At 39.5% G+C, this 26,569-nt stretch overlaps 2 protein-coding genes across 2 annotated transcripts; both read right to left on the reverse strand.

Annotated features, from left to right (window-relative positions):
- Window positions 1-2,773: 2,773 nt before the first annotated feature.
- On the reverse strand, window positions 2,774-4,000 carry LOC139475388 (uncharacterized). Its single transcript, XM_071258607.1, has one exon. It carries the CDS (start codon window positions 3,998-4,000, stop codon window positions 2,774-2,776), a length of 1,227 nt encoding a protein of 408 aa, XP_071114708.1.
- Window positions 4,001-24,902: 20,902 nt separating this feature from the next.
- On the reverse strand, window positions 24,903-26,138 carry LOC139475389 (uncharacterized). Its single transcript, XM_071258608.1, has one exon. The coding sequence runs from the start codon at window positions 26,136-26,138 to the stop codon at window positions 24,903-24,905; it is 1,236 nt and encodes a 411-aa protein (XP_071114709.1).
- Between the last annotated feature and the right edge of the window lie 431 nt (window positions 26,139-26,569).

Here is a 26,569-nt window from a genome sequence, read left to right on the forward strand (position 1 = left end):
ATTTGCCAAGGAGGAGATGAGAAAAGTTTAGTAGGAGCTATATCTTGGAGTTGAATATTAGAAGCTGATATTGCAGATTTTATTCTAATTCCGAGTGGTGGAGTAAGTGTTGATTTCTTATTGTAAAGATCTTCGTAGAGAGGATTAAAGACGCAATTAAAAGCTGGATTGGACTGATTAGAATATAATTTAGTGATGTATTGTAAAGATAATTTTAAACGGCGTTGTTTAAGAGAAGGCTCATCTGCTTCTATATAGAGACTGTGAATGGGAGACTTTCTAAAAGCTCCAAGGCAAAGCCTCAGGCCTTGATGATGGATGGTATCGAGTTTTTGTAAATTACTTTTGCAGGCTCCACCATAGATGATGGAGCCATAATCAAGTTTGGAACGAATTAGTGACCTGTATAAGTGTAAGAGGGTTGTTTGACCCCCTCCCCACTTGGAATTAGAAACTACTTTCAATAAGTCGAGTGCCTTCAGGCATTTAGCTTTTAGGTATTTAATATGTGGAAGGAAAGTTAAGTGGTTATCAAAAATTAGTCCCAAGAACTTGGCCTCCTTAACAACTTTGATAGGAGTGCCATTCAGAAATAGTTCAGGGTCCTTATGTGGCTTATATTTTCTGCAGAAATGTATACAATTAGTTTTTGATTTGGAAAATTTAAACCCGTTTTCTAAACACCACTTGTTAATTTTATTAAGACATAATTGTAATTGTCTTTCTATTGTGTGCACATTTTTACCCCGACAAGATAGATTAAAATCATCCACAAAAAGGGATCCATCAACTGAATCATTTAAAACTTTTGAGAGACTATTTATTCTAATACTAAACAAAGTGACAGACAAAATACTGCCTTGTGGGACACCCTGATCCTGATTATAATGATCAGACAGGGTTGTACCCACTCGGATTTGAAATTGCCTGTCTGTTAAAAACTGGGATATAAAATGAGGCAAACGGCCTCTTAATCCAAAATCATGAAGATCTTTTAAAATACCATGTTTCCATGTTGTATCGTAAGCTTTTTCTAAATCGAAAAAGATCGATACAGCATGTTGTCTATTTACAATGGAATTTTTAACGAATGATTCTAAACGCACTAAGTGATCGATAGTACTTCTGTTCTTCCGGAAACCACATTGTATATTGGTAAGAAGATTATTCGTTTCCAAGTACCACACTAATCGATTATTTACCATGCGTTCCATAGTTTTACAAACGCAGCTAGTGAGAGATATAGGTCGGTAATTTGATGGATCAGAATGATCCCGCCCAGGTTTGGGAATGGGGATAACAATGGCATTATGCCATGAAGCTGGAAACATCCCAGATGTCCAAATATCATCGAATATATTTAACATAGTTTCAAGGCATGATTCGGGCAAGTGTTTCAGTAGCTGATAATGAATATTATCAACGCCTGCTGCTGTATCATGAGCTTGCCCTAAGGCAGTATATAGCTCATGTAGTGAAAATACCTCATTGTAATCTTCACTATTATCAGATGTAAAATTAACTTTTTTCTTTTCCTGTTGGAGCTGATATTTTTGAAATTCAGGATCGTAATTAGATGAAGAAGAATGATGAGATAAAGTTTCACCAATGCTATTGGCAATAGCAGATTTATCAGTTAACAAAGTATCGCCATCCTTCAAATGGTTAACTGTAGAATTTGATCCCTTGCCTTTGATCTTTTTGATCATGTTCCATACCTTGGAGATAGGGGTACGAGAGTTAATTTTTGAGACATAAGTCTGCCAGGATTGACGTTTATTTTGCTTAAATAGACGTCTTGCCTTGGCATTTGAAATTTTAACAGTATTTAAATTATGGACAGTGGGATGTTTACGGAAGTACTTCTCCGCCTTCTTACGACATTTCCTAGCGTGTTTGCAATTAGCATCAAACCATGGTTTACGAACACGTGGGTTGACAGAGGACTTAGGCATTGATTCATTAGCAATTTCATTCAGTTGATCTGAAAACAACTGAATCGGGTCAGTAACATTCTGAAAAGACGTAGGTTTTAATTTATCTTTGCATAAAGATTGAAATAAAGGCCAATCAGCCTTCACAAAATTCCATCGAGGTGAAGGTGGATCATCAGCGGGATTAATGGGCTTAAGCACCGTGGGGAAATGGTCACTCCCACATAGATCATCATGGACGGACCATGAGAATTCATTTAACAAAACTGAATCCGTCAAAGACAGATCTAAAGATGAATAGGTACCAGTAGCAGGGTGTAAGTAAGTGTCGGAGTCGTCATTAAAAATGCAAAGATCGTTGTCGGAAACAAAATCCTCGATCACTTTTCCCTTTTGATTAATGGTTGAACTTCCCCATAGAGGATTATGCCCGTTTAGATCACCCATGATGACACAGGGCTTTGGGAGCTGGTCGTATAGTTTTTGTAGATCATTACGCTGAAGATTTGAAGAAGGAGGAATATATAAGGAGCAAAGTGTGAAGGCAATATGCAGTGTAATTCTAACTGCAACTGCCTGCAGAGTCGAGTCAAGCGGAACAGGACTGTGAACAACGCCCCGCCGCACTAAAATAGAAGCACCTCCAGTAGCTTTATCTCCCGGAGGAGAGAAGTAATGATATGAACTATATTGCTTTAAATCAAACTTATCTGTATTTTTAAGGTACGTCTCTTGTAAACAAATTGCTGATGTATTTAAATCACTTGTTAATAACTGCAGTTCATTAAAATTATGCCTAAGTCCTCTGCAGTTCCATTGCATTATATTAGACAATTGAGTCATGGTGGCTCAATTGGAGATCGCTCGCGTGAATGTGAGGAGGAACTACTCCCCCGCCTGTCTTGTGAGGACAGAGTAACCTCCATGTCCAGAGGCCCAAAGGAGTTCTGTAAAGGAACCTCTGAAGGTGAAGGGACAATAGGTGTCTGTTTTCTACTCAATTTCTTTTTCCCTTTTTTTGACTGATTTACTGGTTCTGTCTTAGACGTTTGAGAATGTTTCTCAGGCTGAATCTCAGTCTGAGAACCTGAACTAGATTGAGTGGCAGGAAGAGGTCGATGGATTTGAACAGTAGCAACAGGGTCTTCTGACTTGACCCATGTCAAGTCAGTCTGGCACGAAATAGAGGATGTTGCTACATAGCGGGAGACTGCAGCAGAGTAAGAAATGGTAGATGGTGTCGTGGTCTGATCTTTAAATAGTTTTTTGGCATCCAGGTAGGATATGTTTCTTTCACATTTGAGTTTCATTATTTTAGATTCCATTTGCCACACAGGGCAAGATTTTGACGAAGCAACATGTGGGCCAGAACAGTTTGCAGACTTTAAATCATGATCACAGTCAGAGCTCTCATGGCTGTCACCACAGCGATGACAAATCACAGAGTTACGACAGGATTTGGAACCGTGACCGAAATGTTGGCACTTGTAGCATCGGAGCGGATTGGGGACATACACATCCACTCCGATGTGGAAATAACCTGCTTTAATTGACTGGGGAAGAGATTTTCGGGCAAACGTCATGAGATAAGTATTTGTGTTTGTGATGACACCATCTTTCTTTATCGTAAAACGTTTAACTGCAGTAACAGCCTGGTCTTCCAACTCCGTAGCGATTTCTTCTTCAGACATGTCGGACAGACAACGAGCCCTGTCACGAACAATGCCTCGACAAGAATTTAATGTTCTGTGCACAGACACAGCAACCTCAATATTGGCAAATGTAGAGATAGATAAAAGATTGAGAGATTGCTGTCTCCGTGCACACTCCACAAGAAGCGAACCACTACGGAGACGGGTGACGTTCTTGACCTCACCGCAAATCCCGGACACAGCCTTAGAAACAGCAAAAGGATTCAGTTTGATGGGTAAGTTATCAGTAGCCTCAATCACCAGGAATTTAGCCCAGGAATCAATATTTTGAGAACGATTTCCAGCTGAAATTTCAATTTCCTCAAGACGTCTCTTTTTTTCATTACGAGATGAACCAGATTGTGGGAGAGCCATGGTGAAAAGAAAATGATTCAGCACCCCTGTTCCCCACCCGCCATCGAGTGTCAACAAGGACGGTGTTATATTGCACCGGATATCCAGGATGCAAACACCAGGGATACAGGGATGTTATACTCCAGCAAATATGACTTGAATAGCTATATTTATCTACCAGATATAGTGCCAGGCAGGTTCAGTCCATGACAAGAAACTGGAGACATACAGAATACAGAGGTCAACATCACCAGATTGGCCCATGAGCCACCGCCTTCTGGCGTAAGACTCTAGGCAATTTATTCCATCCAAAATTGTTAGTTCATACAAGTTATGCATGGCCAAGATCAAAATATACATTAAATACAACACAGGCGTGCATATACAATATTACGCACAGGGGCTGGCATGACCAGCCGATTGATAAGACCGGGCCCATCTTACCACCCGTCTAGGCGAAGTAAGGGTCGAAGTAGTGTGTTGGGCAAAGGAACACTGTTCCTGGAACCAGTGCCCTCAACTACCAGACTCCCGTCCTCCGCCGACACAGGGACGCAACCCACGGCAAACGGGCTGCCCACTTTGGTCGCCTCTTACGACCAGCAATGGGGTGCTGTGGAAATATTCTACCCCGGTTCCACACGGGGGAAGAGCTATTAGCGCTACCCAGCACTCACCACGAGGAGGTTGCTCTTCACGAGTGCCGTTTATGTTTAGATTGATTACTGATATATTTAAGTGCTGTAAAAATGGCGTTTGCTTCTGCAGTGAATATGGAACTGTTATCAGGTAAACGTGAAGATATAGTTCTGGATCCAATGACGTTGGCACTAGCAACTGAGCCACCATCCTTGGATCCATCTGTAAAGATAGATTTATAAGTGTCATAATTGTTTCTTAATTGACTGTATTCTTGTTGGTAAATTAATTCGTTAGTGTCTGACTTCTTTAGTTTTGTTAATGTAAGGTCTACCTCTGGCTTTACCATTTGCCAAGGAGGAGATGAGAAAAGTTTAGTAGCAGCTATATCTTGGAGTTAGATATTGCAGATTGTATTCTGATTCCGAGTGGTGGAGTGAGTGTTGATTTCTTATTGTAAAGATCTTCGTAGAGAGGATTGAATAAGCATTCAAAAGCTGGATTGGACTGATTAGAATATAATTTAGTGATGTATTGTAAAGATAATTTTAAACGGCGTTGTTTAAGAGAAGGCTCATCTGCTTCTATATAGAGACTGTGAATGGGAGACGTTCTAAAGGCTCCAAGGCAAAGCCGCAGGCCTTGATGATGGATGGTATCGAGTTTTTGTAGATTACTTTGGCAGGCTCCACCATAGATGATGGAGCCATAATCAAGTTTGAACGGATTAGTGACCCTCCCGAATTTGAATTAGAGTGAGTGAGTGAGTTAAGATTTTAAGTCACAGCGGCAATATTTCAGCCATATCGTGACTTTCAAAAGTTATATATAATAAATACATGTAAACCATAAAAACCTGTCCACAAGGGAAAGTAAAATGACTAGACTTATCACAGATTAGTATTTAAAACTAGCAGGGAACCATAAAAATACATCACTAGACAGGACAATACATTATAAAATGGGCTATAGATCGCCAGCAACTGACGGTAGATCGCCATACTGGGGACCACGGGGACTTACAGTACCTTTGCTACCTGCATGGACCCCAGCAGGATTTACATCATCCCTTCAGTTGTTGGCGAAGATTAGGGAATTTAGCTGAATTTAAAAGAACATATATGCTACGATTAAAACTATGATAGGAATAACAGACTTCAAATGATATGGACTTACTATGCCCTCTCAGGGGGACAATAATTGTACAGTACTTTAACCCCCGTCAAGGTCACAGCCAATAACAATCTCAGTTCACAATTAGACTCTATCAAATTAAGAAACAATTATGTACATCAAAATTTATTTATCAGTTCAATTTCTTTTAAAAATGCAATAATTAAATGAGGACTAATATTGGTAAAAAGATCCTTAAGCGATGATGATTTGAAATATTTATCCCTTGTGATGGAAAAATCAACACAGTCAAGCAGGACATGCTTGACTGTGATTCTCTCATCACAAGGGATGCAGAATGGAGGATCCTCACCTTTAAGTAGATATTCATGAGTATATCGAGAATGACCAATACGACCTCGTCTTAAGACAACCTCCTCAAATCTGGACTGACAACCCAAGTAAGTATAACCGATATTTGCTTTTATTGCATGTAATTTATTTATACCCACTTGGGTGTCCCACCTCCTCTGCATTAGATCTCTGATGTAAGATCTAATGACAGGTTTATAATCACTGTATGGTATAAGAAGTGGTGTCACAGATTTGTTGAGTGCTGCCTTAGCAGCAGCATCAGCCAAAGTGTTACCAACGATCCCAACATGGCTGGGTAACCAACAAAAGACGATGTCGTATTGGCCAGTTGCAAGATTATTGTGTAATTCAATTATGTCAAGTAAAACTGGATGCTGACACGACATATTTTTTATTGCTTGAAGACAGGACAATGAGTCTGAAAAAATGATAAATTCCTTATGTTTGGACTGACTATTGATATAGTTTAGAGCAGTTAATATGGCATTTGATTCTGCTGTAAAAATTGAGGAGTCATCTGGTAACCTGGTTGATAAAGTTCTGGATCCAATGATGGTTGCGCCGGCAACAGCACCTCCATCCTTGGATCCGTCTGTAAATATTGATTTGTAAGTGTTATATTCGCTTCTTAACTGATTATACTCTTGTTGATATTGTAGTTGGTTCGTGTCAGATTTCTTTAGTGTAGATAATGTAAGATCCACCTGTGGCTTTACCAATTGCCAAGGAGGAGAGGAAAACAGACGGAGAGGAGATATATTCAAGAAATAAAAGGTTTAATTCTTATTCCGAGAGGCGGAATAAGAGATGACTTTTTACTAAACAGGTCCTCATAAAGGGGATTAAATACACAGCTGTATGCGGGGTTTAACTCATTAGAATATAGCTTTGTGATATACTGTAACGAAAGTTTAATACGGCGCTGTTGAAGAGATGGCTCGTCGGCCTCAATGTACAAACTGTCAATAGGGGAGGTTCGGAAAAATCCAAGACAGAGTCTTAGACCTTGATGATGGATTGGATCTAAAAGTTTAAGATTGCTTTTACAGGCTCCACCATAGATGATGGAGCAATAATCGAGCTTAGAACGGACAAGTGATCTATATAAGTGAAGGAGGGTCGTTTGATCCCCTCCCCACTTGGAATTAGAAACAACTTTCAATAAGTCGAGTGCCTTCAGACATTTAGCTTTAAGGTATTTAATATGTGGGAGGAAAGTTAAATGGTTATCAAAAATAAGTCCCAAGAACTTGGCCTCCTTCACCACTTTGATAGGGGTGCCATTTAGAAATAGCTCAGGGTCTAATGCGGTGAATATTTCCTGCAAAAATGTATGCAGTTAGGTTTTGATTTGGAACATTTAAACCCGTTCTCTAGACACCACTTGTGAATTTTATTGAGACATAATTGTAATTGCCTTTCTATTGTATGCATATTTTTACCACGACAAGATATGTTAAAATCATCCACAAAAAGTGATCCATCAACTGAATCATTTAAAACTTTTGACAAACTGTTAATTTTTATACTGAATAAAGTGACAGACAAAATACTGCCTTGTGGGACACCCAGATCCTGATGATAATGATCAGACAGGGTTGTACCCACTCGGACTTGAAATTGTCTGTCTGTTAAAAACTTGATATAAAATGAGGCAGACGGCCTCTTAGTCCAAAATCATGAAGATCTTTTAAAATACCATGTTTCCATGTTGTATCGTAAGCTTTTTCTAAACCGAAAAAGATCGATACAGCATGTTGTCTATTTACAATGGAATTTTTAATGAACGATTCTAAACGCACTAAATGATCGATAGTACTTCTGTTTTTCCGGAAACCACATTGTATATTGGTAAGAAGATTATTTGTTTCCAAGTACCACACTAATCGATTATTTACCATGCGTTCCATCGGTTTACAAACACAGCTAGTTAGAGAGATAGGTCGGTAATTTGATGGATCAGAATGATCCCGCCCAGGTTTGGGTATTGGTATAACAATGGCATTATGCCATGAAGAAGGAAACGTCCCTGATGTCCAAATGTAATCGAATATAGTCAACAAAGTTTCAAGGCATGATTCGGGCAAGTGTTTCAATAGCTGATAATGAATATTATCAACGCCTGCTGCTGTATCATGAGCTTGCCCTAAGGCAGTATGTAGCTCATGTAGTGAAAATACCTCATTTTAATCTTCACTATTATCAGATGTAAAATTAACTTTTTTCTTTTCCTGTTGGAGCTGATATTTTTGAAATTCAGGAACGTAATTTGAGGAAGACGAGTGTTGAGACAAAGTTTGCGAACACGTGGGTTGATCGAGGACTTAGGTATTGATTCATCAGCAATTTCATTCAGTTGATCTGAGTACAATTTAATTGGGTCAATAACATTCTGAAAAGACGTAGGTAGTAATTTATCTTTGCATAAAGATTGAAATAAAAGCCAATCAGCCTTCACAAAATTCCACTGAGGTGAAGGTGGATCATCAGAGGGATGAATGGGTTTAAGCACCGTGGGGAAATGGTCACTCCCACATAGGTCATCGTGGACGGATCATGAGAATTCATTTAACAAAACTGAATCCGTCAAAGACAGATCTAATGATGAATACGTACCAGTTGCAGGGTGTAAGTAGGTGTCCGAGTCATCATTAAAGATGCATAGGTCATTATCAGAAACAAAATCCTCGATGACTTTTCCCTTTTGATTAATGATAGAACCTCCCCATAAAGGATTATGCTTTGGGAGCTGGTCGTATAGTTTTTGGAGATCATTACGCTGAAGATTTGAGGATGGAGGAATGTAAAAGGAGCAAAGTGTGAAGGCAATAGGCAGTGTAAGTCTAACTGCAACAGCTTGCATATTCGTGTCAAGCGGAACAGGACTGTGAACAGCGTCCCGCCGCACCAAAATAGATGAGCGGAAGCTTTATCTCCCGAGGAGAGAAGGAATGATACGAACTATACTGCCTTAAATCAAATTTGTTGGTTGTTTTAAGGTACGTTTCTTGTAAAGAAATTGCTGATTGACAAATATCCGTTGATAATAATTGCAGTTCGTTAAAATTGTGCCTAAAGAAATTATGAATCTATAGATGTGTCAGTGAGAGTGGGGATCTTAGTTGTGATTTTTCTGTTTTGTTTTTTCTTTTGTTTTTTCGCCATTTCAGTTGATGGTTTGTTGGTAGCTTGTATTTCAGGAGTGGGAGTAGATGGGGCCACAACCTGAGTCACAATGATAGAATCTGGAGACATTTCACCTGGGCTGACAGAATGAGTTGTTTGACTGTCACATGATGTAGTCATAGGCAGCGGGTGTTCAGAATGTGTCCACGTCAAGTCGGTCTGACATTCTATAGATCTACTGGTTGAAGGGCGAGAGACAGCAGCAGCAGCAGCAGCATAGGATTGTTTGGATGAAGGTGTCCGGCTGTCATAGAGTTTTTTGGCATCAAAGTAACTGATGTTGTTTTGACATTTGGTTGTCAAAATGTCTTTTTCACGTGTCCAAAAAGGACAGGATTTAGATGATGCTACATGTTGACCCTTACAATTTGTACATTTCAGGTCTGCTGTACAGCCTGAACCATCATGATTTCCACCACTGAGGAGAAAAGCAATGGTAAGAAACATACTGTCGTAAATCAAAATTATCTGTTGGTTTAAGAAAAGTTTCTTGTATGCAAATTGCAGATGGTTTGAAATCCTGAATTAATAGCTGAAGATTAGTAAAATTGTTCCGAAGTCCTTTACAATTCCATTGGATTAAATTGGGGGAGCAACTCATGGAGGCTCAATTGGAGAACGGGAGCGTAGGGAAGGTCCTCTTTGCTGCAATGACAGCGATGGAGTGACCTCCATATCTAGAGGTTCCACCTCCAGTGGGGCTGTCAATGTAGAAGGCACCTCAATTTGCTTAAGTTCCTTGGACTCCATTTTCTTTTGTTGTTTATTTGCTTTTCTGGTAACAGTAACATTTTGTTTCAATACAGCCACAGGTTCGGGGGGAGTTTCAGGGTCAGGCACAGTGTCAGTCTCAGTTTGTGAACCTGATGTAGAGGAAGTATGGGTGACGGCAGCATCAATTTTGTATAACATGGTCTGTACATCGGAGACCCAGGTAATTGCCGTTTGGCACCCATGATCGACTTTGAGAGTTGAAGAGGAAACTGCTGCAGAGTAAGATAGAGTAGAAGGGGAAGGGGATGACTCCTTCTCTAGTAATTTCTTTGCATCAGCAAATGAAATGTCATTGCTGAACTTGATTTTAAGAATCTTAGTTTGTCTGACAAAAGAGGGGCATGATTTTGAAAAGGACATGTGTTCACCACTGCAGTTTGCACATTTGATGGATTCTGTGCACTCAGTACCATCATGGTTTTGACTGCAGCGGGAGCAAACTTGTTTGTTGCGACAGGATTTTGCGCCATGTCCGAACTGTTGACATTTAAAACATCGGAGTGGATTGGGGATGTACATATCCACCCCGATGTTGAAATACCCGGCTTTGATGGAAGAAGGGAGCTTTGTCAGTGCAAACGTAAAAAGGTAGGTATTCGTTTTAATGAATGTATCACCATCCTTCCTAGAGAATCTTTTGACAGAGGTAAAGCCTTGATTTTTAAGCTCTGCAGCAATTTCATCTTCAGACATATCTGAAAGGCATTTCGCATAGTCACGAACAATACCTCTACAGGAATTCAGAGTCTTGTGAACTGAGACAACAATCTCAGTATCAGCGAAATGATGTGCCTGGAGCAGATTTTGAGATTGTTGTCTCCGAGCACATTCCACAAGTAATGAACCGGACCGGAGACGAGTAACATTTTTTACAGTTCCACATATTCCTTCAACAGATTTTGATACTACAAAGGGGTTGATTTTGAGGGGTTCACCATCAACACCTTCAATAACCAGAAAACGGGGCCAAGAATCAATATGTGGTACATAATCCTCATCTGAGGATACTGCAGGATCTGAATCAATATGCCTGCGTTTACTTTTTTAGCGAGAACCAGATAAGTTTGGGGTAGCCATAATGAAAGAAAGTTGTTCGACACCACTGATCCCCACCCACCATGGAGTGTCAACGAGGACGGTGATCCAGTGGAAGCCGACTACACACACCAGGGCTACAAAGGTGTTATACTCAAGGAAGAAGGACACAGGTAGCTATTTTTGTCAAACAGGGTTAAAAGTCAGGCTGGTTCTGCCCTAGACAGTTATCTGATGACAAATAGAACCCGGAGGTCCGTAATGCCAGATTTGCCCATGAGCCACCGCCTTCTGGCGTAAGACTCTAGGCAATGTATTCAATCAGAAATTGTGAACTCATACGAGTTATGAATGGCCAAGACCAAAAATATACATGAAAATACAACACAGGTGTGCATATGCAATATTACGCACAGGGCCTGGCATGACCAGCCGATTGATAAGACCGGGCCCATCTTACCCGGGTCGAAGTAGTGTGTTGGGCAAAGGAACACAGTTCCAGGAACCAGTGCCCTCAACTACCAGACTCCCGTCCTCCGCCGACACAGGGACGCAACCCACGGCAAACAGGCTGCCCACTTTGGTCGCCTTTTACGACCAGCAATTGGGTGCTGTGGAAATATTCTACCCCGGTTCCACACGGGGGAAGAGCTATTAGCGCTACCCAGCACTCACCACGAGGAGGTTGCTCTTCACGAGTGCCTGCAATAGTTGAAAGAGAAAAGGAGAACAAATAAGTATTGGTTGGAACAATATTTTCACCATCTTTTCTAGTGAAACGTTTCACTGATGTGACATTCTGTCCTTTAAGTTCTTCCAAAATGTCTTCTTCTGACATTTCTGCCAGGCAACGAGCTCTGTCGCGGATGATCCCCCGACTCGAATTCAACGTTCTGTGTTCGGAAACAACAACTTCTGTGTTTGTAAAGCTAGTACAATTTAAAAGATTAATAGCCTGCTGTCTCCGTGCACACTCCACCAAAAGAGAGCCGCAAATCCCTTCAATGGCTTTAGATATCGCAAAGGGATTGATTTTCAAAGGTAGTTGATTTTGTGATTCCACAACGATAAACCGAGCCCAAGAATTTGAATTTTGTGCAATAGAAACATCGTCGTCAGATGAGAAAATCTCAGCTTCTAGACGTCTATTCTTGTCATTGCGGTTTGAACCAGATAAATAGTGAGCCATGATGAAATAAATGTATTCAACACCCCTGCTCCCCACCCACCATGGAGTGCTACAAAGAGCGATGTTTTCCTGCACCGGATCTCCAACATGCAAACATCAGGGATACAGAGGTGTTATACTCCAGTAAAAACAACATGAATAGGTGAATTTGTCTATCAAATAAAATGCCAGGCTGGTTCGGCCCATGACAAGAAATTGAAGACATACAGAACTCAGAGGTCGAAAGTACCAGATTGGCCCATGAGCCACCGCCTTCTGGCGTAAGACTCTAGGCAAATTATTCAATCCAAATTGAGAATACACACAAGTCATGCACGGCCAAGACCAAAATATACATGGAAATACAACACAGGTGTGCATATACAATATTACGCACAGGGCCTGGCATGACCAGCCGATTGATAAGACCGGGCCCATCTTATCACCCGTTTAGGCGAAGTAAGGGTCGAAGTAGTGTGTTGGGCAAAGGAACACAGTTCCAGGAACCAGTGCCCTCAACTACCAGACTCCCGTCCTCCGCCGACACAGGGACGCAACCCACGGCAAACGGGCTGCCCACTTTGGTCGCCTCTTACGACCAGCAATGGGGTACTGTGGAAATACTCTGCCCCGGTTCCACACGGGGGAAGAGCTATTAGCGCTACCCAGCACTCACCAGGGGGAGGTTGCTCTTCACGAGTGCCTCTATGCTTAAAAGCCTGGCATGCAGAAAAATACTTCGAATGATATGGGACTTACATACCCTCTTAGGGGGACAATAATTTTACACTACTTCAACCCCCCTCGAGGGTACAGCCACTAACAATCTAAGTTTTGAATTTTGCACTACCAATTTTTAAAACAATACAGTAAATAAATCAAAATTTATGAATAAGGTCTATTTCATTTAAAAAAATATAGTATTAAATGAGAATGAACTTTACTAAAAAGGTCCTATACTGTTTAAACACTGACATATTTATCCCTTGTGATTGAAAAATCAATGCAGTCAAACAGGACATGCTTGACTGTGATTCTTTCATCACAAGGGATACAAAATGGAGGATCCTCACCTTTAAACAAATACTCATGTGTATATCTCGAATGGCCAATACGACATCGTCGCATAATGACCTCTTCAAATCTGGACTGACAGCCCAAGTAGGTGTAACCAATATTTGGTTTAATTTCATGTAACTTATTGATACCTACTTGGGTGTCCCACTTCTTTTGCATTAGATCACGAATGTAAGCTCTAATAACAGGTTTATAATCACTGTATGGGACAAGAAGTGGTGTCACAGATTTGTTGAGTGCTGCTTTAGCAGCAGCATCGGCCTTTGTGTTGCCAGAGTGAGTGAGTGAGTGAGTGAGTTAAAGTTTAACGTCACATCGGCAATATTTCAGCCATATCGTGACGAAACAAAAGTTGACATGAACAATATATTTTAAACTGCATACAACTCTGCCGACGAAGGGCAGTATAATAACTAGAATATCACAGATGTACATAAAACTAGTCAAAGAGCATGTAAAAAGATATTAACATTTTACAACACAACATAAAAACAGGCTATAGATCACCAACAACTGATTGTGTTGCCAGAGATACCAACATGGCTTGGTAACCAACAAAAGACGATGTCATATTGGCCAGTAGCAAGATCATTAAATAACTCAAGGATTTCAATTAAAAATGGATGTTTACAGTACTAAATACGCAATTAAAAGCTGGATTTGACTGATTGGAATATAATTTAGTGATGTACTGTAAAGATAGTTTCGGACGGTGTTGTTTAAGAGAGGGCTCATCCGCTTCAACAGACAGACTTGGAATAGGAGAAGTGTGAAAGGCTCCAAGGCAAAGCCTCAGTAATGGTGATGGATAGTATCAAGTTTTTAAAAATTTCTTTTACAGGCTCCACCATAGACGATGGAGCCGTAATGAAGTTTTGAACGGATCAGTGACCTGTATAAGTGTAGGAGGGTTCTCTGATCCCCTCCCCACTTGGAATTAGATACAACTTTCAACAAATTGAGTGTTTTCAGGCATTTAGCTTTAAGTGATTAATGTGTGGTAAGAAAGTTAAATGGCTATCAAAGATGAGTCCCAAGAATTTGGCCTCTTTTACAACTTTGATAGAGGTGCCATTCAAAAATAATTCGGGGTCTTTATGCGGCTTATATTTTCTGACAGAAGTGTATGCAGTTGGTTTTAGAATTAGAAAAGTTAAACCCGTTTTCGAGAGACCACTTGTGAATTTTATTGAGATAGATTTGTAACTGCCTCTCTATGGTAGGCATATTTTTACCACGACAAGATACATTAAAGTCATCCACGAACAGTGATCCATCCATTGAATCACTTACAACCTTGGACAGACTATTTATTTTAATACTAAACAAGGTAACAGACAAAATACTTGCCTTGTGGGACACCCTGATCCTGATTATAAATGTCAGACAGGGTGGAACCCACTCGGACTTGAAATTGTCTGTCTGTTAAAAATTGTGATACCTCTCAAACCAAAATCATGTAAATCCTTTAAAATGCCATACTTCCACGTAGTATCGTATGCTTTCTCAAGATCAAAGAAAATTGATGCTGCGTGTTGTTTATTTACAATAGCATTTTTAACAAAGGATTCTAATCGTACTTAATGGTCGATAGTACTTTGATTTTTTCAGAAACCACATTGGATATTTGTAATTAGATTATTGGTTTCCAGATACCAAATTAATCTATTATTCACCATTCGTTCCATGGTTCTACATACGTAACTTGTTAAGGATATAAGTCGATAGTTGGAGGGATCTGTAAGATCCCGGCCAGGCTTTGGTATTCGGACTACAATGGCATTATGCCGTGAAGGAGGAAAATTCCCTGATGTCCATATTTGATCAAATATATCTAAAAGTGTCTCCAGACATGCTTCAGGTAAATGTTTTAAAAGCTGGTAGTTTATGTTATCAGCTCCCGTTGCTGTGTCATGAGCTTGCCCAAGGGCGGTATGTAGCTCATGTAATAAGAAGACTTCATTATAGTCTTCACCATTATCAGGAGTGAAATTTACTTTTATCTTTTCCTGTTGTTTCTTAAATGTTTGAAACCCCGGGACATAAGTAGATGTTGAAGAATGTTTTGCTAACGTTTCTCAAAGCTTATTTGCAAAATCAGTTTTATCTGTTAATAACGTGTCACCTTCTTTAAGATGGTGAACAGATGATTTTGAACGTTTGCCTTTTATTTTTTGTACCATATTCCACACCTGGGATATGGGCGTGCGGGAATTAATTTTGAAGACATAGTTCATCCAAGACTGACGCTTATTGTGTTTAAAAGCGCGTCGTGCCTTGGCATTTGTAATTTTGACCTTATCTAGATAATGGACTGCAGGATGTCGGCGGAAATACTTTTCCGCTTTCTTCCTATATTTTCGTGACTGTTTGCATTCTTTGTTAAACCATGGTTTACGAATATGTGGAATTTCAGAGAACTTTGGAATTGCTTCATCAGCAATTCAATTCAACATGTCCGAAAACAACTGTATCGGATCTTGAACATGTTGAAAAATGGCATTTGTTAATTTTTCAGTGGATAATAATTCATATAATGACCAATCAGCCTTTGTAAAATTCCACCGTGTTGTTGGTGGACTATCAGTAGGGTTAACAGTTTTAAGGATGGTAGGGAAATGGTCACTCCCACAAAGGTCATCATTAACTGACCATTCAATTTTGTTGTAAAGGTTTGAATCTGTGATTGACAGATCCAATGCTGAATATGTACCTGTAGCAGGATGTAAATACGTGTTTGAATCGTCAGTAAATATGCAGAGATTGTTGTCAGAAATAAAGTCTTCAAGCACTGTTCGCTTTCTGTTTGTATTTGGACTTCCCCATACAGGGTTATGTCCATTTAAATCACCCATGATGATACAGGGCTTTGGCAACTGATCATAGAGATTCTGAAGATCAGCCTGCTGAAGAGTATTCGAAGGAGGAATATATAAGGAGCACAAAGTAAGTGCAATGTGCAATGTAAGTCGGAAAGCTACAGCTTGAAGATTTGTATTGAGGGGAACAGTGCTATGGATGATGCCTTGCCTGATCAATAAAGTAGAACCCAACAGTAGCTTTATCACCTGAAGGTGAAAATGAATGATAGCAATTGTATTGCCGTAAATCAAATACATCGTTGTGCTTAAGATAAGTCTCTTGGAGACACATTGCTGATGGTGTAAAGTCCTGAATTAGCAATTGTATGTCATTAAAAAAATTCCTGAGTCCTCTGCAATTCCACTGAATCAAATGAGGCGTTTGAGTCATGACGGCTCAATAGGTAACCTCACACGCGAGCATGATGAACTCCTAGCACTGGCCTGTTAAGACGGAGTTACCTCCACATCCAAAGGAGTTATGGACAGGCACCTCTGAGTGAGTGAGTGAGTGAGTTAAGATTTATAGTCACATCGGCAATATTTCAGCCATATCGTGACTAAATCAAGTTGTACATTAATAATACATAAATATAGACATGAAAAAGCCGTCAATATGGCTTTGGCTTCAGCTGTGAAAATTGAGCTATGGTCTGGTAATCGGGATGATACAGTTTTGGATCAAATGACAGCAGCACTGGAGACTGCTGCCGTCCTTGGATCCATCTGTTAAAATGGAACGGTGGGATTCATACTTAGTTCTAACTTGTATATATTCTTGTTGGTATATTAATTGATTTGTGTCTGATTTTTTAAATTGTGTAAGAGTAAAGTCCACCTCCGGTCTGATAAGTTGCCAAGGAGGGGAAGACAGAAGCCTGAAAGAAATATTATCTAAATCAATATTTGCAGCTGTAATGTGGGGTTTAATCCGAATGCCTAGTGGTGGGACCAGCTTAGGCTTACTATGAAAAAGGTCTTCGTAAAGGGGTTGAAATATACAGTAATATGAAGGGTTTAACGGGTTAGAACGTAATTTTGTAATATATTGAAGCTATAATTTGATACGCTGTTGCTTCAAAGACGGTTCATCAGCTTCTACTTATAAGCTATCCACAGGAGACGTTCGAAATACGCCAAGACATAGTCTTAGGCCCTGATGGTGAATGGAATCTAATTTTTGTAAATTGCTCTTACAGGCTCCACCATAAACGATGGAGCCATAATCTAATTTAGAGCGGATCAGAGACCTATACAAGTGGAGGAGGGTTGTCTGATCACCTCCCCACTTTGTATTGGCAACAACTTTCAACAAATCTAGAGCCTTCGGGCATTTAGTTTTGAGATAATTAATGTGTGGCTTAAAAGTTAAATGATGGTCGAAAATGAGACCCAGGAACTTGGCCTCTTCTACAACCTTGATAGGAGTGCCATTTTAAAATAGCTCTGGATCCTTGTGGTGCTTGTAGTGAGTGAGTTAATATTTAACGTCACATCGGCAATATTGCAGCCATATCGTGACGAGAGAAAATGTGACTTTAATAACATATATGTAAACTGTATAAAATTCTGTCGACGAAGGACAGTGAAACAATTGGTTTATCACAGATGTAGATTGTAAAACTAGCATAGTATAATAAAATTCATAACAATTCAAAACAGTACACAATAAAAATGGGCTATAGATCACCAATAACCAAAGGTAGGTCACCATACTAGGTACCATGGGGACTTACGATACTTCTGCTACCTACATGGTAACCCAGCAGGATGTGGTGCTTGTATTTCCTGCACAAATTGATACAATTGGTCTTTACTTTGGAAAATTTAAAACAATTTTCAAGACACCATTTTTCGATTTTGTTGAGACTTAGCTGCAACTGTCTCTCGATGGTACGCATATTTTTGCCACGACATGAAATATTAAAATCGTCCACAAAAAGTGAACCATCAATGGAATCATTTAAAATCTTTGACAGGCTATCATTCTTGATGCTAAACAGAGTTACAGACAAAAGAATGCCTTGTGGGACACCCTGAACCTGATTATAATGGTCAGACAGGGTGGAACCCACACGAACCTGAAATTGTCGGTCTGTTAAATGAGTGAGTGAGTTAAAATTTAAAGTCACAGCGGCATTATTTCAGCCATATCGTGCCTTGAGCAAGTTATGTATTTATATAATATATTAAGACCTGTCGTCGAAGGACAGTACAATAACTAGCAAAATATCACAGATTATAATTGTAAAGCTAGTTATAGAATAATAAAACAATCAGATTATAACAGACGACACAATATAAAAAAAGGGGCTGTAGATCGCCAGCAACCGAAATTAGGCCACCATACTAGGGACCATGGGGACTTACGGTACTTCTGCTACCTACATGGTACCCCAGCAGGATTTACACCATCCCTCTGGCCACTTGCGATGATCAGACAGATTAGCCAAAGAGTTAAAATCAACAAAAATACTACGATTAAAAGCACAGAGAAATGAAATGATACGTTGAAGGATACTGGACTTACGTACCTTCCAAGGGGGACAATTGTTTTACGATACTTCAATCCCCTGTGAAGATACAGCCACAAACAATCTCAGTTATGATTTCATTCCACCAAATTAAAAATCATTTACTTTATACTACACATATTATAATCAAAATTTATCTATTAATTTCTTTTAAAATACCGATGATTAAAGGAGTCCTGATTTGATTAAAAAGATCCTTTATGGATGTAATTTTGAAAAAGTTATCCCTTGTGATGGAAAAATCAATGCAGTCAAGTAGGACATGCTTGACCGTGATTCTTTTATCACAAGGGATGCAGAATGCAGGATCCTCACCTTTCAATAAGTATTCGTGGGTATATCTGCTGTGGCCAATACGGCATCGTCGCATAATGACCTCTTCAAATCTGGACTGACAACCCAAGTAGGTGTAACCAATAGTTGGTGTTATTTCATGTAATTTACTTATACCTACTTGGGTGTCCCACTTCTTTTGCATAAGGTCCCTGATGTAACATCTGATAACAGGCTTATAGTCACTGCATGGAAGCAGAAGTGGTGTCACAGATTTGTTGAGTGCTGCTTTAGCAGCAGCATCAGCCATTGTGTTGCCAACAATTCCAACATGGCTTGGCAACCAACAAAAGACAATGTCGTATTGGCCAGTTGCAAGGGTATTAAATAATTCTAAAGTAGCAAGTATCAGTGGATGAGTCGAGTTGACATTTTTTAGTGCCTGTAGGCTTGACAATGAATCCGAAAATATGATAAACTGCTTACATTTACTTTGATGTTGAATATATTCTAGTGCTGCCAGTATAGCATTGGCTTCAGCGGTAAATATGGAGCTATGATCTGTTATTCTAGAAGATATAATTTTTGATCCAACAACTGTGGCACTAGCAGTGTTGCCACAATCCTTCGATCCATCAGTAAAATAGAGCGGTGACAATCATATTTAGATCTTAATTGGATATATTCCTGCTGGAAGACAAATGGGTTGGTGTCTGATTTTTTGAAAGTCGCAAGTGTTAGGTCTACCTCTGGTTTGACAAGTTGCCAAGGAGGCGTAGACAGCAGCTGATATGGTGCAATATCATTTAGGTCTATGTTAGCTGCTATGATATGTGGTCTAAGTCTGATCTCAATAGGTGGAACAAGTTTGGGTTTTCTTTCAAACAATTCTTCAAAAATTGGAGAGAAAACACAACTATATGCTGGATTAGACGTATTTGAGCGTAATTTAGTGATATATTGTAATGCGAGTTTAAGACGGCGTTGTTTGAGGGAAGGTTCATCGGCCTCCACGTATAAACTATCAACAGGAGATGTCCGGAATGCTCCAAGACAGAGCCTCAATCCCTGATGATGTATGGAATCTAATTTCTGTAAATTACTTTGACAGGCTCTACCATAAATGATGGAACCATAATCCAGTTTTGAGCGAATAAGTGATCTGTACAAATGGAGAAGGGTTTTCTGATCTCCTCCCCATTTGGTGTTTGATACGACTTTCAATAAGTCAAGAGCTTTCAAGCATTTTGCTTTTAGATATTTAATATGTGGTAGGAATGTCAGATGACGATCAAAAATAAGTCCGAGAAACTTGGCCTCTGCAACTACTTTGATGGGAGTGCCAGATAAAATCAATTCTGGGTCCTTATGCGGTCTATATTTTCTGCAGAAATGTATTCAATTTGTTTTATTTTTGGAAAATTTAAAGCCATTGGCAAGTGACCATTTATGTATTTTATTCAGACATAATTGTAGTTGTCTCTCAATAGCAGACATGTTTTGACCACGACAAGAAATATTGAAATCATCCACAAACAGCGATCCATCTACTGAATCGATTAGAACTTTTGAAAGACTATTTATCTTGATACTGAATAGAGTGACAGACAAAATACTGCCTTGTGGGACACCCTGATCCTGATTATAATGGTAAGTGAGTGAGTGAGTGAGTGAGTGAGTGAGTGAGTTAAGATTTTACGTCACATCGGCAATATTTTAGCAATATCGTGACGAGTGAGTGAGTGAGTTAATGCTTTACGTCACATCGGCAATATTCCAGCCATATCGTGACGAAAAACGTGACAATTTTAATACATACATTTTTGACGAAATTAAAACCTGTCATCGATGGACAGTAAAATTACTAGAATATCACAGTTTATTATTCAAAACTAGCATACAACTATAAAAAAGATAGCACTATAAATTACGGTACAATATAAAAAAGGGCTATAGATCGCCAGCAGCTGAAGGTAGATCACCATGCTAGGGTCCATGGGGACTTACAGTACTTTTGCTACCTGCATGGACCCCAGCCGGATTTACATCATCCCTTCCGCTGTTGGCGATTAATGACAAATGTAGCCAGAATAAATGAACATATATTCTACGATTAAAATTATGGTGAAAAAACATTACTTTGAATGACGTGGTCTGACATACCCTCTCAGGGGGACAATCATTTTACACTACATCAACCCCCATCAAAGGTAAAGCCACAAACAATCTCAGTTAACAATTTTTCCGCTACCAATAATAATTAAATGACTACTCACGTGATTAAAAAGATCCTTTAGCGATGAAACTTTGAAATACTTATCCCTTGTGATGGAAAAATCAACACAGTCAAGCAGGACATGCTTGACCGTGATTCTTTCATCACACGGGATGCAAAATGGAGGATCTTCACCTTTTAAAATATATTCATGAGTGTACCTTGAATGGCCAACACGACATCGTCGCATAATGACCTCTTCAAATCTGGACTGACAGCCGAAGTAGGTGTAACCGATATTTGGTTTAATTTCATGTAACTTGAGTGTCCCACTTCTTTTGCATTAGATCTCGGATGTAAGATCGAATCATGGGTTTAAAATCAATGTATGGGAGCAAAAGTGGTGTCACAGATTTGTTGAGTGCTGCTTTTGCAGCAGCATCGGCCATTGTGTTACCAATGATACCAACATGGCTTGGTAACCAAAAAAAGACGATGTTATATTGGCCAGTAGCAAGATCATTAAATAATTCGAGAATTTCGATTAAAAGTGGATGTTTGGGTGACATATTTTTAATTGCCTGAAGGCATGAAAGAGAATCTGAAAACAGTATGAATTGTTTATGTTTAGCTTGATTACTGATATATTTAAGTGCTGTAAAAATGGCGTTTGCTTCTGCAGTGAATATGGAACTGTTATCAGGTAAACGTGAAGATATTGTTCTGGATCCAATGACGGTGGCACTAGCAACTGCGCCACCATCCTTGGATCCATCTGTAAAGATAGATTTATAAGTGTCATAATTGTTTCTTATTTGACTGTATTCTTGTTGGCAAATTAATTCGTTAGTGTCTGATTTCTTTAGTTTTGTTAATGTAAGGTCTACCTCTGGCTTCACCATTTGCCAAGGAGGAGAGGAGAAAAGTTTAGTAGGAGCTTTATCTTGGAGTTGAATATTAGAAGCTGATATTGCAGATTTTATTCTGATTCCGAGTGGTGGAGTAAGTGTTGATTTCTTATTGTAAAGATCTTCGTAGAGAGGATTAAAGACGCAATTAAAAGCTGGATTGGACTGATTAGAATATAATTTAGTGATGTATTGTAAAGATAATTTTAAACGGCGTTGTTTAAGAGAAGGCTCATCTGCTTCTATATAGAGACTGTGAATGGGAGACGTTCTAAAAGCTCCAGGGCAAAGCCTCAGGCCTTGATGATGGATGGTATCGACTTTTTGTAAATTACTTTTGCAGGCTCCACCATAGATGATGGAGCCATAATCAAGTTTGGAACGAATTAGTGACCTGTATAAGTGTAAGAGGGTTTTTTGATCCCCTCCCCACTTGGAATTAGAAACTACTTTCAGTAAGTCTAGTGCCTTCAGGCATTTAGCTTTTAGGTATTTAATATGTGGAAGGAAAGTTAAGTGGTTATCAAAAATTAGTCCCAAGAACTTGGCCTCCTTAACAACTTTGATAGGAGTGTCATTCAGAAATAGTTCAGGGTCCTTATGTGGCTTATATTTTCTGCAGAAATGTATACAATTAGTTTTTGATTTGGAAAATTTAAACCCGTTTTCTAAATACCACCTGTTAATTTTATGAAGACATAATTGTAATTGCCTTTCTATTGTGTGCATATTTTTACCCCGACAAGATAGATTAAAATCATCCACAAAAAGTGATCCATCAACTGAATCATTTAAAACTTTTGACAAACTGTTAATTTTTATACTGAATAAAGTGACAGACAAAATACTGCCTTGTGGGACACCCAGATCCTGATTATAATGATCAGACAGGGTTGTACCCACTCGGACTTGAAATTGCCTGTCCGTTAAAAACTGGGATATAAAATGAGGCAAACGGCCTCTTAATCCAAAATCATGAAGATCTTTTAAAATACCATGTTTCCATGTTGTATCGTAAGCTTTTTCTAAATCGAAAAAGATCGATACAGCATGTTGTCTATTTACAATGGAATTTTTAATGAACGATTCTAAACGCACTAAATGATCGATAGTACTTCTGTTTTTCCGGAAACCACATTGTATATTAGTAAGAAGATTATTTGTTTCCAAGTACCACACTAATCGATTATTTACCATGCGTTCCATAGTTTTACAAACGCAGCTAGTGAGAGATATAGGTCGGTAATTTGATGGATCAGAATGATCCCGCCCAGGTTTGGGTATTGGTATAACAATGGCATTATGGCATGAAGCTGGAAACATTCCAGATGTCCAAATATCATTGAATATATTTAACATAGTTTCAAGGCATGATTCGGGCAAGTGTTTCAGCAGCTGATAATGAATATTATCAGCGCCTGCTGCTGTATCATGAGCTTGCCCTAAGGCAGTATATAGCTCATGTAGTGAAAATACCTCATTGTAATCTTCACCATTATCCGATGTAAAATTAACTTTTTTCTTTTCCTGTTGGAGCTGATATTTTTGAAATTCAGGATCGTAATTAGATGAAGAAGAATGATGAGATAAAGTTTCACCAATGCTATTGGCAATAGCAGATTTATCAGTTAACAAAGTATCGCCATCCTTCAGATGGTTAACTGTAGAATTTGATCCCTTGCCTTTGATCTTTTTGATCATGTTCCATACCGTGGACATAGGGGTAAGAGAGTTAATTTTTGAGACATAAGTCTGCCAGGATTGACGTTTATTTTGCTTAAATAGACGTCTTGCCTTGGCATTTGAAATTTTAACAGTATTTAAATTATGGACAGTGGGATGTTCACGGAAGTACTTCTCCGCCTTCTTACGACATTTCCTAGCTTGTTTGCAATTATCATCAAACCATGGTTTACGAACACGTGGGTTGACAGAGGACTTAGGCATTGATTCATTAGCAATTTCATTCAGTTGATCTGAAAACAACTTAATCGGGTCAGTAATATTCTGAAAAGAAGTAGGTTGTAATTTATCTTTGCATAAAGATTGAAATAAAAGCCAATCAGCCTTCAAAAAATTCCATCGAGGTGAAGGTGGATCATCAGCGGGATTAATGGGCTTAAGCACCGTGGGGAAATGGTCACTCCCACATAGGTCATCATGAACGGACCATGAGAATTCATTTAACAAAACTGAATCCGTCAAAGACAGATCTAAAGATGAATAGGTACCAGTAGCAGGGTGTAAGTAAGTGTCCGAGTCGTCATTAAAAATGCAAAGATCGTTGTCGGAAACAAAATCCTCGATCACTTTTCCCTTTTGATTAATGGTTGAACTTCCCCATAGAGGATTATGCCCATTTAGATCACCCATGATGAGACAGGGCTTTGGGAGCTGGTCGTATAGTTTTTGTAGATCATTACGCTGAAGATTTGAAGAAGGAGGAATGTATAAGGAGCAAAGTGTGAAGGCAATATGCAGTGTAAGTCTAACTGCAACTGCTTGCAGAGTCGAGTCAAGCGGAACAGGACTGTGAACAACGCCCCGCCGCACTAGAATAGAAGCACCTCCAGTAGCTTTATCTCCTGGAGGAGAGAAGGAATGATATGAACTATATTGCTTTAAATCAAACTTATCTGTATTTTTAAGGTACGTCTCTTGTAAACAAATTGCTGATGTATTTAAATCACTTGTTAATAACTGCAGTTCATTAAAATTATGCCTAAGTCCTCTGCAATTCCATTGCATTATATTAGACAATTGAGTCATGGTGGCTCAATTGGAGATCGCTCGCGTGAATGTGAGGAGGAACTACTCCCCCGCCTGTCCTGTGAGGACAGATTAACCTCCATGTCCAGAGGCCCAAAGGAGTTCTGTAAAGGAACCTCTGAAGGTGAAGGGACGATTGGCAGTTGTTTTTTCTTCAATTTCTTTTTTTCTTTATTCGACAAATGAACAACGACTGGTTGTTTGACTGACGTATGTGATGGTTTCTGAGACTGAATCTCAGTCTGAGAACCTGAACTGGATAGACTGATGGTAGGTATATCCTGAATCATTGGAACAGTATCAACTGGTTGATCTGACGTGATCCATGTCAAGTCAGTCTGACACGAAATAGTAGATGTTGTAACAGAGCGGGAGACTGCAGCGGAGTAAGAAATAGTTGAGGGGGTATTGGTCTGAATTTTGAATAGTTTTTTGGCATCCAGGTAGGATATGTTTTTTTCACATTTTATTTTCATTATTTTGGATTCCATTTGCCACACAGGGCAAGATTTGGATGAAGCAACATGTGGGCCTGAACAATTTGCACACTTCAGATCATGATTACAGTCAATGCTCTCATGGTTGTCACCACAACGATGACACGCCACAGAGTTATGACAGGATTTTGAGCCATGACCGAAATGTTGGCACTTGTAGCATCGGAGCGGATTGGGGACATACACATCCACTCCGATGTTCATATAACCTGCTTTTATGGACTGTGGAAGGGAAGTTTTGGCAAACGTCATGAGATAGGTATTGGTGTTCGTGATGACACCGTCTTTCTTGATCGTGAAACGTTTAACAGCAGTCACAGCCTGGTCTTCCAATTCAGTAGCAATTTCATCCTCAGACATGTCGGACAGACATCGAGCCCTGTCACGAACAATGCCTCGACAAGAGTTTAAAGTTATGTGCACAGACACAGCAACCTCAATATTGGCAAATGTAGATATAGACAACAGATTGAGAGATTGCTGTCTCCTTGCACACACCACCAGAAGCGAACCACTACGGAGACGGGTGACGTTCTTGACCTCACCACAAATCCCGGACACAGCCTTAGAAATGGCAAAAGGATTTAATTTGATAGGCAGCTTATCAGCAGCCTCAATAACCAGGAATCTAGCCCAGGTATCAATAGTTTGAGAAATACTTCCAGACGAAATATCAATGTCTTCTAATCGTCTCTTTTTTTCACTGCGAGATGAACCAGATTGCTGTTGAGCCATGATGAAAGAATATGATTCAGCACCCCTGTTCCCCACCCGCCATCGAGTGTCAACAAGGACAGTGTTATATCGCACCGGACATCCAGGATGCAAACACCAGGGATACAGGGATGCTATACTCCAGCAAATATGACTTGAATAGCTATATTTATCTACCAGATTTAGTGCCAGGCAGGTTCAGTCCATGACAAGAAACTGGAGACATACAGAATACAGAGGTCAACATCACCAGATTGGCCCATGAGCCACCGCCTTCTGGCGTAAGACTCTAGGCAATTAATTCCATCCAAAATTGTTAGTTCATACAAGTTATGCATGGCCAAGATCAAAACATACATTAAATACAACACAGGCGTGCATATACAATATTACGCACAGGGCCTGGCGTGACCAGCCGATTGATAAGACCTGGCCCATCTTACCACCCGTCT

This window comes from Haliotis cracherodii, unplaced genomic scaffold, assembly GCF_022045235.1.
Source record: "Haliotis cracherodii isolate W230 unplaced genomic scaffold, xgHalCrac1.p SCAF_3, whole genome shotgun sequence".
NCBI classification, from domain to species: domain Eukaryota; kingdom Metazoa; phylum Mollusca; class Gastropoda; order Lepetellida; family Haliotidae; genus Haliotis; species Haliotis cracherodii.